At 47.9% G+C, this 18,548-nt stretch overlaps 2 protein-coding genes across 2 annotated transcripts in view; one reads left to right on the top strand and one right to left on the bottom strand.

The window, feature by feature from the left end:
- Window positions 1–22: 22 nt before the first annotated feature.
- VPS26B (VPS26, retromer complex component B) lies at window positions 23–10,219 on the bottom strand. The gene is made up of 6 exons (XM_032201884.1): window positions 9,895–10,219; window positions 6,373–6,529; window positions 5,615–5,779; window positions 4,680–4,855; window positions 3,868–4,010; window positions 23–3,261 (listed from the first exon to the last, which is right to left on the bottom strand). Exons 1-6 carry the CDS (start codon window positions 10,115–10,117, stop codon window positions 3,115–3,117), a joined length of 1,011 nt encoding a protein of 336 aa, XP_032057775.1. The 5' UTR covers window positions 10,118–10,219; the 3' UTR covers window positions 23–3,114.
- Window positions 10,220–11,086: 867 nt separating this feature from the next.
- The window catches only part of NCAPD3 (non-SMC condensin II complex subunit D3), a 28,140-nt gene continuing 20,678 nt past the window's right edge, over window positions 11,087–18,548 (top strand). Inside the window, exons 1-11 of the mRNA XM_032202010.1 lie at window positions 11,087–11,141; window positions 11,748–11,902; window positions 12,315–12,477; window positions 12,770–12,954; window positions 13,811–13,984; window positions 14,402–14,463; window positions 14,731–14,818; window positions 15,971–16,104; window positions 16,812–16,884; window positions 17,490–17,615; window positions 17,794–18,046. Coding sequence (XP_032057901.1) covers window positions 12,787–12,954; window positions 13,811–13,984; window positions 14,402–14,463; window positions 14,731–14,818; window positions 15,971–16,104; window positions 16,812–16,884; window positions 17,490–17,615; window positions 17,794–18,046 — 1,078 coding nt within the window. The 5' untranslated portion in view covers window positions 11,087–11,141; window positions 11,748–11,902; window positions 12,315–12,477; window positions 12,770–12,786. The remainder of the gene's footprint in view (window positions 11,142–11,747; window positions 11,903–12,314; window positions 12,478–12,769; window positions 12,955–13,810; window positions 13,985–14,401; window positions 14,464–14,730; window positions 14,819–15,970; window positions 16,105–16,811; window positions 16,885–17,489; window positions 17,616–17,793; window positions 18,047–18,548) is intronic.

Genomic DNA, 18,548 nt, shown 5'->3' with positions numbered 1-18,548 from the left:
TAAAACATACCAGACGCACTCATGCACAGCATTTGACAGCCAAGGCTGGCTCTTTTTAATTGGAGAGACAAAAAACCCAAGTTTTAAAATTACAGCCATTGAAAAGACGACGAATTAAGAAACATGTAAACACAGCAGAGGCTTAATTACAAGTTGCACTGCTTGGTTTAGTACTTGCACACTCCCCCCTGCCTGACTCTGCGTAGGAGAGAGGGAATGACCCAAGTAATGAGCAGAACCATCCAGCTCGGGGGGGGGACAGCAGCTCAGGTAGTGTCTGCCCCTTCCCATGCTAATGAAATGCTTTTCTAATAGTACCTTGTCCTGGAGTGACCTCATGCTTCAACTTCTCGCTCAAGATGCTCAGCACGCCTGTTCCACCCCAAACAGAGGGCCTAGTGGGTAACAGGTTCAACGGTCCATTTAGTTTAAGTAAAAGTGGGGATTTTTTCTAAATTCTGATTCTGCAGGTAGGGATGTGGGAGAGGGGCACAAAGTAGGAAAAAAAAAAAAAAAAAAAACAACAAAAAGAAACCCATGATCAACCATGTAGGCTCATGCACCTTTTCCAAGTAATCTGTCCCAAAGCAATGAGCAGATATTTAACAGAAATCTTACAGCGCGTTTCTTGTCAGACAATTATCTTATATCCTGTACTGATGCTGTTTGGCCAGTAAACAAACCACTCCTGGAATGCAGAGACATCGTCCATGGGGTTTCTTTCATACCACATGGCCCACAATCAAAAGGAATATGCAAGGAAAGAAAATCCTAGGTGGGATGTGAGTTGAGGGAAAGCAGAGGGTGGTTAGGGTGCTGCTGTGCTCAGCTTAGCCATGGAAAGGTGCTCTGCTATCCCCAGGGGCTCCCAATGGGAGCTTCATTTGTCTCTAGAAGATTGTGTATTGCCACAGCACAGGTGATTTCCCCCTTCACAGAGGGGGAGTAGAATAAGTGAGTGTCAAGGTAATAGCCTGATTCCTTTTCCAAGTGAGACCTGCAGCGGGTTACCACCCCTTGCCCCGGTAAAATAACGCAGTTGTCTAAAGTAAGCTTTTGCTTCAGTCTTAGGAAGACACGGCTCCAGCCCACAGCACAGACTTCTCAGGTAAAGTGCAAGCCAAGTCTTCATGATTACAGAGCAGAAACATGGTGTGACACGAGCACTCAGCAGAGATGAGATCATTAGTGTCCTCTACAACAGAGCAAGACTGCCCAGCTCTACTAAAAACCACAACCTTACACGTGGTGAGTAAAAGATAACTTACTTTGGCAAGCAGAAACACACATTTATCACTGAAATACAGTAGCTGTCTTATTACATAAAAAGCTCCCCTTCCCACCCAGACCCCATTCCCTCCACCAGCACCACTCCACTGAACAAAGCAGAAGATGCTTGCGTTTCCCAGCTGCAAGAAAACTGTTCTACCCGCAGCTGTAGGACAGAGGCAGAGGAGGTTCATTCCAGAGTCAAAAGGAAGCCGGACAAAACCATGGTGAGCCACAAACTCGCAGGGAAATTCTGCCAATTCCCACTTGATGGAGCTCATATCCCAGCATTTAGTGCAGCCCTGTATCTCCATCTGGTAGGAGGTCTGACCACCTGCTTCGTTGAAGGGCTTCTAACCAGGATGGATATTCTCTGAATTCAGTCAATCACATCTACAAAGCCACACCTAATTTTTAAGGGAGGAGTGAGTCCCTTCTGGGAATGTTCTCATGATTCGACTTAGCTGAAGACTAAAAGCAGCTTATTTTAGAATTAAAAACAAAAACAAAAACAACTGCATTCAGGTTCTCAGTTCCTGGCATACCCTCAGACCTCACTGGTGACTTCAGCTCAGGCCTCTAGAACATTTCTCTGGAAGTGGAAAACTCCTTTCCAGAAGGAAAATGTCCTTCCACTTGCTGCCTGGCTTCATCTATCAGCATGCACCAGCCACGAGCTTCTTAAGCGACTGCAACCACTTTCTGACATTACTAGTCCTCATCCTGCAGGCATGAGGGAGCAAATAAAAAACCAAACAAACACATTTCTATACTGTTCTCTGTCCTCCTACAAAGCCTGCTCCATCACAAGGACACAAGACACGAGCAGGGCAGTGTGTGCAACGCAAACCCACTCCCGCAGAGCCCCCATTCACTTCTCACATTCCTACGCTGCTCTCCAGACCTCTCGAGGCTGGGCTGCCCCTGCTCTGCAGCAGCAACTGGGACCTGGAAGACTGCAGCAACCAGAGACTGAATCTTGTGGATAATCAAGCAGGGACAACTCCTGGAAGGCGCTGCTCTCAGCCAGGAGCCTTCCTGCCCCCACTTTTGGCCACCCAGCAGCACTCCTTGCTCCCTCCTGACCGTCACCCAGCCTGTGCCACATCCTACTGCCTTTGCACACCTCGCTCCCTCCTACCGACCACCACAGCTCCCCTTTGACACAGCCTGGCAGTCAGGAGCTCCCGCAGCAAGGACACAAAAGCTCTCATGCTGCCCGTGCTCCACCAGCAAGGCGACTGTGTAGCAGCCCAGGGCTGACTCGGCTCCGTTCTGTAATTGCTTGTGACAAAGAATCCACCAGCAGCACGAAGAGGAAGGGGAGGCAGCAAGGCGATAACGTGAAGCAGCTTCAAGCAGCTCAGCCTCTGACTCCCTCCTCTACCTCGCAGCTAAACACCGTGTCATTTTCCCTCGTGAAGCTTTCAGAAAGGCGAGAAAAACATCCATCCCACACAGCCCCAAAGCGCCCTCCATACCGCTGAGAAGAAGCAGCAGATTTGGCCTTCACTTGCTCTCTCCCTCCCCGCTGCCGCACTGAAAGGCTCTCGGGGCCAAGAGGAGATCAGGCAGCTCCGCAGCCTCCAGACACATTTCTCAAAGCAGCCGACCCCAGAGGAATGTAGATGACTGGGAAGCACCGAGGTACCTTCAACTCCACACCACCAGTGCTCCAGCTTGCCTTGCCCTCCCATCCCCTTCGCACCCTACTAGTCCTCTGAAGAAAGGAATTAAGTCAAAAACGGATTTTTTTTTTTTTTTCATGAAGTCTCTGAAGTGTTTCTTCTTCCTCCACGCCGCTGTCCCCACCGGCTCCACAGCAGCCTTCCTCTGCGTGGCCTCTCACTGCCGGCCGTTGTTCTCTGCAGGCTGGCTGGGGGTCTTGGCCTCCGTGTGGGAGGACGTCCCCTCAAAGCGCTGGGAGGCGATGGCCGCTTGGTGGGACATGCTCTTCCTCACTATGTCTCCTTTCCGCCACAGCACCACCTCCTGTAGCAACACAGCCAGCAGGGCTCGTCAGGGCTTGTGAGATCTGCTCCTGGCCCCACCCGGCCCCAAATGCTGAACCAAGCCACCAAGCACAGCACAGCTGCTGAGCCCCCAGCGAGAACTTGCCCACGCTGGCTTGTTTCACCCTCAGCTGCCCACCAGGCTACTTGCCGGGGTAAGGAGAGGCCTTGCAACGCAGCCTTCCTGACAATTTGTGTAGAGCACTCCTCCCCGGGATCTGAGCACACAGGCAAACCCACTTGATGCCTGCGGCAGCTGTTCTCTTGCTGTTTGCAACCACGTCGTGATCAATAAGGTGAACCACAGAAGCTCCAACACAGAGCAACAAAGTGGAAAAGTTCCACTGAGGGGCACCTTCTCCACTCATCCCCAGCACCACTCACATCTGATCTGCTCAGACCATCTCTTCTAGACCCTCTTTGCACATTCTACGAGGTCTAGTAAGGATATTCCACTAAAAATACTCAATTAAAGGATATTCATTAAAGAATGTGATTTTCCCCCATGGGAATCCAGCAGGCCCTTATATCACAGTACCCCAAGTGGCAGCCTGCAGGCCCAAGACCTGGCAGCTCTGTTTCTCACCTGCTGTTTAAAGTAGCGCCTCTCTTCCTCATCGATCAGCACCAGGTTGAGGTAATAACGCACGGAGAACTTCTTATTGATGTCCCTCATCGTTGGAGTCAGCTCGTAGCCAGCCAGAAAGAGCCTGATGGGAATGGACTCCCCTGCAAAGAGCACAAAACCATCAGCACAGGCAGAATGTGAACCTGGAGATACAAACCACGAGAGCACCAGCAAAACAATTTCACTAGGGCACATCAAACTTTGGGACAGTTTCCACAAGTGGACTAAGATGAACTAAAAGACCTCGAGTCCCTTCAAAAAGCCATCAGCATGTACGGTCCATAGCCAGATCCTGCCCTTGCTGATAGCTATCCCATCTCCACTTTAAGAGCATGAGACTCATTTGTGACCTGCATTGCAGGAAAAAAAACCAAACAAATAAAGTGACATTTTCACTGGCAGGTAGCTCTGCTAGGCAGTAGAACTAGAAAATAAGTGGCACAGGAGGTTGGCACAGAGCTAGAACACTCTCTTTCTGCTCCGAGTTAAAGAAATGCCAACTGATGGCCCCAGCCAACAGTGAATTTACATCATTCGTGGTTCTGCCACTCCTTCATCAAAAGGAGGAAGTAAAATCCCTGCAACTTACCATGCCACCAGAGAAGGGGGTCATATTTAATCACCTACATAAGCTGCCATGAGTTCACCAGTGCAATAGGATGCATGTTACCAGCTACCATGCAGATTCAACCGAAAAGACTGTAGGATTCAAATTCCCACCCTGCTGCATTTCAGGAGAGGAATTTCCACGGGTTCATCTGCCATCTCACCTCTCACAGGTGCCCCGTCCATGATCTCATATTTAGCTATTGTGTCATTCTCATGATACACGTTGGGTCCAGTCCCTGTTGTTTCTCTCTTGATGATATCTATCTCCATGTGTTTGATCTTGATCCGCACTAGCAGGAAGTAGATCTTACCGACAATCACATCTTTTAAATGATACCTGGCACGTGAAGGAAGGAAGCAGTCAAACATTGCGCAGCAGAACAGGATACAGACTGAAGAGCAGGAGCTCACTTGTCACGCACTTTGCTCTTATGCTTAGCCCCAGCTGTAAATCTCTGACGATGTATCTACCACCTGCACTAGGCTGCTGTAAGCAGTACCTCAGCTTTCATCCTCCCAGCTTTCGGAAATCGGCAAGAACATTCAGCACGATCAGATAACTAAAAACAGAATTTCAGATTGCGATACCAAAGCCCCCCAAACCGATCTTTTAGGTCAATTAAAACTAACCCAAATGTTAGACTGCAGGGAGATTTGCCAGCACCAGCTGGGAAGGATGCATTAAAAGTAGTTTAAAAGTGTCAGTTCCTGCTTCTGTGCCTGAATTATGGTCCTACTGCAGCTGTACTGTCTGGTAAAAAGCAGTGTTATACTTTGAAGGCACTTGAAAATACTGATCTCACTAAAGATACAGAAAAGGAGAAGTTACTGCAATGGCCTCATGCTATGCACTACACCACAGCCATTATGCCCCACTCCTTGGGGCAGACAGCACATCTACGGGCAAGGAGAGGAACCCACAGATCCTCCACCAGGACCAGTTACTGCGCTTCAGTGATCTGTCTGCCAGCCCCGCTGGAAGGCAAGAAGAAAATCATTTGAGGACCACAAGCAAGAGACGTGCTTCAGGCCACCGAAGGAAGCTGTCCTCTGGAGATGATTCCCCACAGCCACTGGCTGCTCTTCAGCCACTTACTTGGACTTGTTGTACTCGAACTCGATGTGCAGGCAGTCCTCAATGCCCACCTCCATCTTAATTGAGGAGTTGAGCTCCGGGTAGGTGCTCAGAGTGTGCACGACGATGTCCATCTCCTTCACCACATCGTTCAGCCTGCGGCTGACGGTCGCTCGGAGGAAATACCTGCAAGGGAAGTCTCCCTCTGTTAGCGTTGCACAGGGAGCAATGGGAATCTTCAAATGGAAAAACAGATTCTTCTGAGACTTGTCTGAACTTTCATATATTTGTAAGCCTGCGTTACCTAAGCATCATTTTGGGGATGTCAAGTCAACTGGAGCGCCAAGATGTGAAATACAGCTCGCAACATATGAACAAGATACAAGCTAGGCATCTGTTTGCATATAGAGCACAATTAAAGTCAACAAGACTGATTGCAAGACGGGGAAAATGTCCCTGTTGGGGACTAAAGCAAACAATTTCTTTTGTGTTTTTTTGAATTACCAAGTAAATTGAAAAGCATTTGGTAGATTCAGAAGGGGATGATTTCTTGCTGAAATGGGGCAAAGCAAGTTCCTTGGAGCCTGCTGCAAGCTTATAAAAGTACAGGCTCAAACACAGCCTTTTACAATTCAGCCCACCAAATTTCATTTGAGTTGCATTATATACTTGCAGGTACATTTGGGAACAGAAGCTGCACGCCGGTATCCTCACAATAAGCATCGGTAGCTGCACACTGCACAGAACCAGGAACTGGGGTCAGCAAAGAGGAGACTCACCGTAACTTCACGTTCTGCCCCGTGTAGGACTCGTAAGGTTTTTCCACATGTGTGAATTCGAAGTCGAATGTCTGTGACTGAGTGAATTCGCCGGGACGGGCCAGGTCCTTCACCAGAGACACAAACTCGTGGTGGTTTCCTCGGTCATAGTAGAGTTCTAGGAAGAGGCAAGCCCATGTTAAGCAGTGCTGCTCAATCCCACTCACAAAAACACAGTGAGGAAATGCAGGAGATTTCTCAGCTACAAGCAACTCTCCTGTCCAAATCAGGAATTCTTTTACCACCATTCAGAGAACCTGCCAGGGGTTCTGGACTTGGACATACTGCACTTGCTCACTGCTCTTCTTCTAAGCCAGATGTGGGCCAGAACTTGAGCGTGTGCCATCACAGTGGCTGGGACAGCAAGCCTATGGCATGTGGCAGGTCCAAGGCCAGTGAAGAACCAGGAAAAGCAAGCTGCTGGTTAAGGCTAATTAGTTCTTTGCTCACTCCACCAGTCAGCAGTCACACGTATTAATGGATGCCTGAACTGACTGCAGTTCTTCATAAGCTGATGTCAAAGCCTGGCACAAGAAAGGGGTTATTTTGTGACAGCCCAGGTTCCTGCTGTATTTTCTTGATCTATTCCTAACCCTTCCCCAGCTCCATAAATGATGAGAGATCCCTTCAACAGGAGGGAAGAGGTCTGCATGGCCTCACCTACTACAATAAATCAGGACATCAGCTTGCATTAGGGTGACGTGGGTCATCTATAATCAATATTAATTATGTCCAGGCTGTTTGAGGAGCCATGCAACCCCCTCTAGCCATTTTCTACGCGGCTGTATATTCAAGACCAAAGGCACTGGCACTCTAATAAGAAAAAAAAAGAAAAAAAAACAAACACCACTGCATCTTTAGAACAGCAAACAGTGACAGAGCAAAAACGCAGGGCTAAGAGGCTTCCAGCTGTCCTGCTAATTCTTTGACAACAAAGAATTTGAGCGGCCTTGATTCATATACCGAGGAAAACAAGTAGCAGTGGAGATCCTCACTGCCTCTGCACTGAGCAGTGCTGTGCCTGACACCCAAGCGTGTGTATCCACCTAGATAACGAACGGCCACGCAAACATCGGTGAGGGAGGAGCGTTCACCTGGGGAAGCACTGTTCAAACCAGCTCAAGTGACTAATGTGGTCACATTGCTTCAGTTCTCCCCACAACCTTCCCACGTCTGCAGGAACCGACTCCAGGCTCCACGTTTAAAGCAAGCGATTCCCTCTGCGCTTCCGCAGAGTTTTTCCCTCGCATGCCAAAGCAGCAGAAACTTAAAACTCTGCAATTTGCATTCAGAGCTTTGCGCTACACATACCCATCAATGAAACCTGCCCTTCCCAGCCCTGTGCGTGAGCTATGTGACTACAAGACACCCACACAGTCCTTCAGAAAGGTAAAGCCTTAGCCAATCTGATACGTTTAGATGAGAAAGCAAAAACCTAAGTCATCAGACAATTGTAGGAGCAAGTTCCCTGTCAGCACTGAACCACGCAGGGAGGCTTTTGGGAGGTACTACAAGAGTTCAGGAGCGGCTCCAAGACTCATTTCTCTGCTCCTTGAGGTGCACGGTGAGATTTTTGCTTTTAAGTAATGCCTGGTTCTTGCACATCTTAGCTTTTTAATGGAAATACTGGCATGAGACCACCTCTCACTTACAGAGCAAATGTCCCCAAGCCCTTCAGGCTGGGCAGGCAGGTGACATGAGGAAGCCAATGCGCCCTGCACCCCGTGCGTCCACTGGGAGGAGAGCGCTTGTTGGTGTGACAGGGAGAACACATGGCACGTAATAAGAGGAATATATCAGCTTCCCACACAATGCGGAAGGCAACCATCAAATTTAAAGCAAGGGGAGGCAAATGTCAGTGCGCTGACTCCTCTGCTGCCTCGGAAGGGCAGAGATTGGCACTTCTCAGCTCGGAGGAAAAAGATTGATGTTTCCCACGTTTCTGAAGCCATTAACTATTCAAACAGGTAGAAGCTGTACTGTCAGCTTCTCGGAGCTGTAAGGCTTCCACATTTACAAAGCACCCTGCCAACACTTGGGTGGCATGCTCAGGACACGGAAACTGCAGGTGAAGGGAAATCCTAAGTGGTTTCTACGCTCCCAGGGCTGTGTATTCACACTCTGGACTCTGGCACCCAGAAGCAAAGAGCTGTTTTCACTGTGACACATCGCCTGTTTATGTCTCGGCCTCTTGGCCTGTTAAATTGTCTTCTGTACATACAGACCTTGTGGCCGTGGGAAGTCGGAACATAAAGCAAGCTGGTTTGAGAATGGAAAGCGTTGAGGAAGTGCCATCAGCAGCACAAACTTCCGTGCTGTGGCAAAGCAGCATGATGGGTAAAAACAAAGGACACAGCAGCTTCTCACGCACTGTAGGACAATGTGGAAGAATTAAAGCAGTTGTTCCAAATCCATAGGGCTCAGAAGTCTTCTGAAATGGGTAACCAGCAGCAGGCAAGGCAGCACAGAGAAAACACAGTGGAGCAGGAGGTTTGTGCTTACTTTCCACTGAGGATCTCAACCAAACAGGAAGCCACAACCAGCTCCTGATCAACAGGCTCGCTTGTGCTCCACTATTTACAGGCTCTCTGGGGCTACCCTCCCCCTCCTCTCCAAAAGGGGATCATTACACACAAATAGGGCCCGGAAAAAAAAATGAAACAGAAGTATCAGAGCTAGGTGGGAAAGATCTCTAGTTCCCTTTCCTATACTGCACCATTTACAACACAAAGGTTGCGTGCGTACAGCTCGTGCAGTGATTTTCAGCCCTAACCCCAGGTCCAGAGGGCCCCAGACAGAAGTATCGCACACACACAGCTCACTGAATACACAAGCAGAGAACGGCCACATCAAGAGCAACACCTTAAACTTATTTTGGCCTGCAGGTCTCGGACACATCCCTGAAATGCTGACATCTCTCTGCTCCAAGGGTGGGTGTGGCAGCTACCTTTCCCCTAAGAAAGCAGGGAACACCTCCATCTGCATCGGTTACACGCACAGATAGCCACACGTTTCACCTGAATGTGCCAGGACGGGCGGTCAGCCGTGCAAGGAAAATCAGAGCAGAAGATGGAACCAGCGGGGCAGAGCCCGTAGGCTTCAAGAGAGCTCACTGACATGAGTAAGGCGCGTTGTGGGCAACGCTGTGGGTGCTGATGTGAAATCTACGTGCAAAACCCACCCAATTTGCCCTCCTCGGGCCTACCAAGATCAACAGCCCCAGAATAAAGGCAAGCAGCCATCCTGGAGTGCTCTGATAAGGAGCTGCGAATGCAGGCACCCCGCTGAACGCCGCCTCACTGCTGTCGTTGCTAGGATCTCCAGGCTACGGCGTGAACCCGCAGGATGGAGCCCAAGTTTTCTGCTGCCTCCGAGGATGTGCGTTTCAGAGACAAGTCAGTGCCTGAGCAGGGCCAAGAAAATAGGACAAGACGAGCATGACCTGGAAAAAAAAAAAAAAACAAAAAACCAAACCCTGCTCACCGATCTGCCCGATGAACTCCACCTTGATGCCCTGGTGCTCCAGCCGCTTGTTGGGGTGCTTGAGGGTGAGGATGACCCTGCCGGCCACGGTCTCTCCGTCGTAGAAGAGGAAATATTTCTCCTTCTTGCCTTCCTCCGTCTTGTGCTCCACTCGCCGCCGGCTCTCGCCGTCGCTCAGCACCAGCTCCAGCTCGGCGCTCTGCCCGAACCCGAAGAAGCTCATGGTGCTGCTCCCAAGGGGGCGGCCGGCCCCGGGGCAGCGGCCGGGCACGAATCCGAATCCTCGCTCCGGGGGGCACCGGGAGGGGGACAGCGATTGGGGTGGGAGGGGGGCACCGAGGGGACGGGGGCGGCCGCAATGCGGCAGGGGATGGGGAGAGGGACCGGGAGGGGAGTGGGGCTGGGGTCCCAATGGGGATGGGGAGGGGATGGGATGGGGAGGGGGGTGGGGATCGGGATCGGGATGGGGCTGAGGGTGGGGGCCCGGATTAGGACCGAGACTGGGAGCAGGGCCGGGATCCGGATCCGGATCGGGACCGGGATCGGGATCGGGACCGGATCAGGACCGGACTGGGATCAGGTCCGGAATCCGGATCAGGAACAGAATCCGGATCAGGATCAGGATCAGGACCGGGTCGTGACCGGGACCGGGATCAGGACCGGAATCCGGATCAGAACCGGATCAGGACCAGGGCCGATTCAGGACCGGGATCCAGATCCGGATCAGGACCGGGATCGGGATCAGGACCGGAATCCGGATCAGGACCGGGTCGTAACCGGGACCCAGATCAGGACCGGGACCCAGATCAGGACCGGACCGGGATCAGGACCGGACCGGGACCAGAACCGGGATGACGATCTGGACCCAGATCCGGATCCGAACCGGGACCGGGACCAGCACCGGGACCGTGTCCGGGGCCCTCCCCCCTTTCCCCCTCCCCACCCTCCGCCGCCGCCGCCGCCGCCGTCCGGGGCCGGTCCCGCAGCGCGCATGCGCCCCCGCTCCCCGGGCCCCGTCCCCGCGGCGCTCCGCCCGCCGGCCCCGCCCCTCCCCGCCGCGCAGCCTCCGCCCCGCCCCTCCCCGCTTTCCCTTCCGGGATGCCGCCCGCCCATTGGCCGCCGGCCCCGGAGCCGCTCGCCATTGGTCGCTTCGAAGGCGCCGGGCGGCGGCAACAAAATGGCGGCGGCGGCTGAGGCGGAGGCGGTGCGAGCCCTGGCGGTGTGGCGGCTGCGGGAGCTGCCCGACGGTGAGGGCGGGGAGCGGGGCGCTGGGCGCCGGGGGCAGCCTCGGCGTGGCTGTGTCAGGGCCGGGTCAGCCCCGGTTGTCTTCTAATGGCTGTCAGCGCCTACCCGCAAACCCGTTTTGAGGGAAATTCGGGGAAAAAAAAATAAAATAAGTGGTTTGTGCGGGAGCTGTGTGTAAGGCGGGGGATGGGGCTGCCCCACGGGTGTTTTGGTGTGTGTTCGTGTGTGTGTGCCCCTGTGTGGGTGTCTGGGGGTGCTTTAGTGTATGTTCGCCTGTGTGTGCAACCCCCTTTGCAGAGAAATCCACAAAATAATATAAAGAACTGCAACTATACGGGCTGAAAATAATATAAAGAACACATCCCAAAGCGTCTAAACCCACCTTGCCTTAGGTCTGGACGTTGAGGTGGTCAGCACACAAGCACCTGCTTCTCTCTTATCAGCAATGCAAGTGAGGAGGGGCTGATGTCCTAAACCATCTGTGATCCTCTCTGAGGACTCCCTGCTGTAATTGTTGTATTCAACATTTATTTTCAAGTGTTATTTATAATGCAGTGTGTTTGTTTAACAAACTTCACGTCTCTTTTCTTTTTTTTCATGTCTTGTAGTCTGGGTGAACACGGTCTGGGACCTCGATTTCACAGAGGCTGAACCTCTGGACCCCAAGATAGAAAGGGAGATCACAGAAGATGGGCTGAACGCTTTCACCTGCCTTTACCAGGCTCTCTCTCCATTCACTGTTGTGGATAATGAGAACAGACGGGTAAGGCTGATCACACCGGGCTGTGTAGTGCCCAGCAAAGACACAGGTCCTGTGTTTTGCGGTTATTCAAGGCTATCCTGGCTTGAATTTTATAAAAAATATTCAGAGAGACTGCACCAGAAAACCCTTGTCTGGCATACACATCAGAATATCTCAGAGGAAACCAATTACGATGTTTAACCAAAAATTACGTGTGTATGTGTGGTTGGTTGTAGTGGCAACTGTTAAAATGTTCATGGTAACTGCGAAGGAAATGTCTTGCCACAGTATAGCTCACAAGAATTTTTAGAGTACAGCATGAGAAGGGCCTTTGTGATAACCGTTTTGTCTGAGGTCTTTTTTGAGTGGGTGTCCTTGTAGAGAGCTAGGTTCCTGCTGGGTTTCTTACCGCTGTTCTTGTATTTTGCCTTAGAATATCTGGGCCTTGTTTGCTGAAAACAACCTCTCGCAGAACGCTCTTGTGGCTGTGTTGTACCACTTTGTCCAAGTGGGCCTGGATAAAAAAGCTAACACGCAGCAGAGGGTTTATGCTCTTCATGCAGCTGGGTTGTACTTCTTACTGCTGGAAATCCCAGGTGAGTGAAGGGATGCACCTCCTTATGGTTGGATAAAACATGATTCCTTGTTGGCAGGGGGCAGTCGGGTAGCGATACTACTGGAGAATGTCGTTGCTGATTGTAGGACCTGATACCAGCAGGTTTTGTTCAAATGATTCTTTTTCTCCTACTGATCTTTCTTAGGTTCCTAGGACAGTGCTTCTGTCCTTGCCATCTCCTTCTGTAAAAGCAAATGGAGAGATGGCCAGGTGACTTTCTGCTGTCTATGTATTTTGTCCAGAAGGTGGCTCATATTTTCTTCTCTGGGCAGGTAGTATAGCTAGCCGGATGTTCCACGTGCTGATGTTTGATAAATGTCTTCAAATCCTGAGAAAAAGCTGGCCTCAGGAACCAAACCTGATGAGGAAAAGAAAGAAGACGCATGCTGAAAGCTCTCAGACCAATGCAAGAACAAATAGAAAGAAAGGAAAGCCAAGCAGGAATAGGAGCTCCAATGTAAGATGTTTGTGTAATCTCTTCAGATAAAAGTCTCTATTAATGAGCAAATTGTTGGCAACCTATTTAAGTTCTAGGTCAGTGTGATAGTTCTCTTTTTCAGCCTTTTTTTTTTTTTTTTCTTTTGTTTAACATTTTCTTCAGCAGTTGGTCTGTACTTTTGATTCTCTAGCTATTGTTAGGAATTTCAGAGGTTTGATGATTCAATTCAGTTTCTTGGCTGCTGACGAATAGAAAAGTAAAGCTTATTTGTCTGTGACATTGTTAGAAAGCTCCGTAGCAAAGGGAGAAGCTAATTTATATCATCTTCTTCAGGACATCTGCAAGTTTGTATGTGACAAGCTTGCAAACAGCATTTGAGTTTCCTTGCTGATGGGAAGTTAAGGGCTGAATGCTGTGGTTAGCTGTACTCAGCTGCCAACTCTGATGCTTATGTGATTTTTAAATGGAACCGAGGATCACACATCAGAATCCTGAGGAAACATTGGTGCCAGGGGGTCATGACAAGCAAGGGAAGAAGATGGATTTTCAGTTGTCATATTAGAATTCAGATAATTGTCTTCAGTTCTGATGCACTTCCTCATTATGAAGGTTTCAAGTGAGAATAATTTCTGCTGGAGCTTTCTTGCAGTGTATGCAGCTTTCATCCTTCTGTCTGTTTTTTCCTTTTTTTTTTTTTTTTTTTTTCCCCCATTATTAAATGTGTTTAACTAATCTGAATGAAAAGACTTAAAATTTTGGATGTGAAATACTGTTGGACCTAGCCTGGGAACTCTTTGAAGCACCAAAATGTGCAAAAGAGATCAGCCACTGCTGTGGGACAAGACAATTTTGTTTATTTTCTCTACCAATACAGGTGGACGAGATGCTTGAAGAGGAGGAGGAAGAGGACCCTGACGAGGTTTACTTTTCAACTGATGATCTTCTTCAAGTTCGCAAATCCATCTTTCTTCTTTTCAAAAACATCCTAAGGCTTCTAGAAAAGTTCTCCCTAAAAGAAAAACCTCAGTGTTTGCAGAACTGCCTGCAGGTAATAAGATTCTACTCAGGGAACCTTATGTCCTCCACCACAAACACGATGCAGAACCCTGTAAGGACACAGGAGTGTTGGCAGGCCTGCCTTTCACAGACTGGTCCCCTGAACAGACTGTTCTCTATAAATCTCAGGGCAGGGTACATGCTCTGTGTCTGTGTCTTATGCTTAGTGCTTGCTGGCTGGTGCCAGCTGGGCCATTCCTGTTCCATTCTGTGGTGTTAACCCTCACTGCTCCCCGGGAAAAGACACAATATTGAGCCTGGGGATTTTGGGGTTTGCTTACATTCTGCGTCATGCGAGGGACTGTGGTTTCAGAGTTACAGAGCTCACGTTCTCTGTTCTGGCACCCAAGCAGACCTGCACATCACGTCCTTGTGTGAATCAGCTAAGCTGAGCTTTCTTTCTTTGCAGATCTTTGTTGAAATGACAAACTTTGAGCCGGTGGAACACGAGTTCAAGTTTTCAGCAACAATGTGAGCAATTAATTCTGAATGTTTATACGGTGCCTTGGAGAAGTAAAGCCCTCAGCGCTTGTGTTGTTATTATCCTGATTATACCAAAATGAAAGCATTGATTTCTTTCAGAAGAGATAATTAGAACGTGTTCCACCTAGCTAAAAGTAAACAACATTTAGTGATTATTGAACGTTTTCCAGTCAATGAGCACAGTTAATTGTAACAGTTGTAGTAAATGTTCCTCTGATGAGAGATTAAGACATCTCTTTGCCTTCTTTTGCTTAGGAACGTTAACGAAGCCAAGTATATCCCTGAGCTGGCCTATTATGGGCTGTGGCTACTGTGCTCCCCTCTGCATGGTACCGAAAATAAGGTAAAAGTTGAACAAAGTCTTTAGAATTCTCACTGCTCTATTGAAAAGCAGTAGTTGTTTCCTTCGTTCTCTGCACATTGTTTTGTTGTGTATTTTTACTTATATATACACACGTGTGCACGTGTGTTTGCCATGTCAGAGTCAAGATGCTTTTTTCTGCCCCAGTGCATATTTCCTTTGACTTGTAGGACGACGCATTTCATGTGTGTTATGTTCTGGGCTTTAGTGACATTTTGGATGAATTAACTGAAAACGGAGGATAGCCGCAGTGACGTTAGATCTTTGAATCTTTAAAAAGAGAACTCCAGGTTACTGCCTTTGCCTGGATTTTCTTGTCCCCTGCTAGGTGGAGCTGCAGCACTGTTTCTGTAGTGTGCTGTGGCTGTTTGATTGTGCAGCAGAGAAGCATGATGGGATCAGGGGAAGCATTATGCCCAGATCACAGTAAGCAGGGCTGATGCTAGTTCAGAGAACACTGTGTCATCATGGAACATCCAGTTGTACCAGAAATCTGGCTACAGCTTTACATTTTTATTTTGGTAAATTCTCCAGCGTGATGTGTCATCTGCTTACCTGTGTGTGTGCTGCTCCTGTAGATGGAGCTTTTGAACTCTGGGTGTGACCGTGCTTGGTGAATTTGCATAAACCAAGATCTATGTTCCCTTTTTTAGACCGACCTCATCTTCCCTGTCTCTCCTGTTGGACTGCTCAGTGAGCCTCAAGATGATGAGGCATGCTGTGGTCCCAAAAGTGCGGCAGGGAGGAAACTCCAAAAGTTCTAGTGCAAGTGGCAGTAAAAACATGCATTCATTTTAAGATGTTTTCTGTTTAAAAGAAGAAAAAAAAAAAAAACAAGGAATTTTACCACATTCCAAATGTTTCTGGCAAATTGAACTGCTTTGGAGGGGATCTGTAGATGTTGTCAGGATGCTCTTGGGCCTTACTGGACTTGTACTAGAACATTACAGCAAGGGAAGTTCTGTGTATTAATGGGTTCTCTCTGAATTCTGCCAGAGGTCACGTTTTGTCAGGTTCTATGACTTGGGCTGAAGCTTGTTTGGTTGAGAATTATTTCGTAAAACTAGTTAAGAATGCTACTGTCTGCTCCAGCTGCTACTGAAGATGAACGTGAAGGTAATCTTTCCCTTCCAGGTTCTTCGTTGTGTCTTCCAACGAATCCTCAGCGTCATTCTGATGGTGGAAGGTGGTGTAGGTTCCAGACGCCCGGTTCTTGCAATCACATCAGCTGTGATCAGTGCCAGGAATCAGGCTATAAAATTCATCAGGTGAAGTACAGAGCTCTGGCACTACCCTTCCTGGGTATGTCTGCTCTTCTGTCTGCTTTTGCTTTAGTCTTTGGTTGATAAAGGGATGAGACAAAGTGGGACTGACTTTGAAGTTTGTGCAATTGGGGCTTAATTAAAACTTGTGTAATGGGAATTTACTGAACTTGCTGTTGGAGGGAAAATTAGGAGCTGTTTGACAGAGAAGTGACAATGAGTGGAAGGGAGGTACTTTCTGTCTGTTGCTTTGTGACTTCAGTTTTTCGGGTTTCGTAAGTTATTATTTTGTAGTTTATTATTATGAAGAAGATAAAATATTAGTAAGGAGGTCATTTCTCTTTATTTCTTTGCTTTCTCCTGCTTAAAGGTGTTTTGCCTTTGATTATTTGTGGGGATCTGTGTTTTTCAAAAGTCTAGTTTGTGCAGAGATCCACAGACAACATTTAATAAGTAGATTAAGAATAAAGAAGCTTTTCATATTGCCCTTCTCCTTGTAGGAAAGTACTGGAAGAAATGTTTTCTGCCTGCAAAGTCAGGCTAATGTATAAAGTAAGTAGGTCTGTTCCCTGACAGTATCGTTTACACCAGCCCAAGTGATTCCAGAACATGCACCTTTCAGAATGCATTTCAAAAGGAACATTCTATACGTGATTTTTGCTTTGTTATATAAACAGCCTTATTAAAACATGCTTGTTTTTCCTCCTGCACAGTTCTGTAGTAGAGGAGCTGAAAGAAGTTGCCTTTCCTGTTCTTCGAATATTACTGCAACATATCTGCACCAAGGTATGCTACTCTCTGGGGTATCTTGGGCTGAAGAACTTGTGTTCTTCAACCCAATATTATATATTGCAATATCTCTAACAAATCCTTTTTTTCATCGTGTTTTATAAGGAATTAAAATATTTTCATTGTCTGCACGTTTCTTTACAGCCCGATCACGTTGTGTGTTAATTTTTGTTGGATTTCCCAGATGTCTTCAAAATCTCGTCACATCCTAGGAGAATCCTGACACTTCCTCCCCTCATTTACAATAAACTGTACCCTACTTCTGGCCTTCCCAAATCTGCAGTTGCTTTTAACACTGTTTTAGTAGAGGAAAATGAGGATTATGAGAGCTCTTTCTTCACTAACCATTTGAAGACTGCCATGTAGAAACTCTGCCTCTTGATTTAATCTGAGCTCCACCTCTGCTTCAGGGAATTTGCTTTGTGTGTGTGAGTGCTGAAGCAGTGACCGAGGAAGCTGTGATTGTTATCCCACTGCTTCCTGAATGTGGCCATATTGCCTCATTAAATAAACAAATAATTCTCTTATGCTGTAAAATGCCCTTCTGGCTTCTAGAGCAGAGCGCTGAAATATTGTAATGTGCGATTGTTCCTGTTTTTCAGGTCCCAGATAAGGCTGATTATCGCATATATGCTGCACAGGCCTTGGTGAATTTGCTGAATAAACTGCCTTGTATAGAGTTTGCTGACTTCATTGCTTGGCTATATAAATACTCACACAACAGTAAAGTAAGTACATCTCCTTACTCTTCCAGAGTTCAGCTACAGCAGTGTTGTGAGGAGGAAAAGTTCAATAGCAGTACTGAATAGCATAGTTGTTGCTGATAACCAAGAGTTTGATAAACTAAGTAGGTAAAACCTGTGTCTGCTTACATTAACACAGCACCTTGTGCATTTTCTCTTTCAGATTTCCTACAGAGTGTTTGCTCTTGATGTAGCTTTAGCTCTGTTGGATGTGCCAGAGAGAAACTCAGGTGTCTCCTTGTCACAGGATCAGCAGAAGTTTCTAAAGCACAAGTTTTTAGTACAGGTCATGGTGTTTGGCCGGTGTTCGGACAAAGCATCCGTGGTCCGTAGCAAAGCTTTAAGCAGTTTTGCCCGCTGTCTGGAAATGAAAGGTGCTGCTGCCTTGGATAGTATACAGGATTTACTACAAGGCTGTAAGTATTATGGGTAAATTAAATAGTTAAAATGTTTCTGGAGTTTTCTGGGGAGTAATTATTGGGAGACAGCAGCACTCGTTGTCAGGCTCTTTGAAATTTGCACTGAGTGCCCTTGTGTGTTGTGTCATAAAGAGAAGTAATAGATGAGTCTCGTTACTTGTGAAGCCTTACATTTGGAAGGCATTCATTGTCATATATCTGCTCTAAATAGATTCCTGCATGAGATATCTTTGGCAGATATTTACCAAAAAAATTGAATTGTACATTTAGAAAGAGATTAATTCTTGACTATCAGTTGATTAAGTCTTGTTGCCTTTTACCTCTGCTAAATTTGGGTTTTCATGATTGGCATTCTGAACTCCCTCAGGTTTGCTAAAGGCCAGATGGCACAACTCAGAAGTGTGCATACAGCATCCAATGGTTAGATCACTTGCTTGAAAAAATTTGGAATGACAGAATATCCTGAATGAAAACGATTCATTTAATTTCTTTTTTTATT

Source organism: Aythya fuligula, chromosome 22, assembly GCF_009819795.1.
Source record: "Aythya fuligula isolate bAytFul2 chromosome 22, bAytFul2.pri, whole genome shotgun sequence".
Taxonomy (NCBI): Eukaryota; Metazoa; Chordata; class Aves; order Anseriformes; family Anatidae; genus Aythya; species Aythya fuligula.
This window is presented reverse-complemented; position numbering and strand designations above follow the sequence as displayed.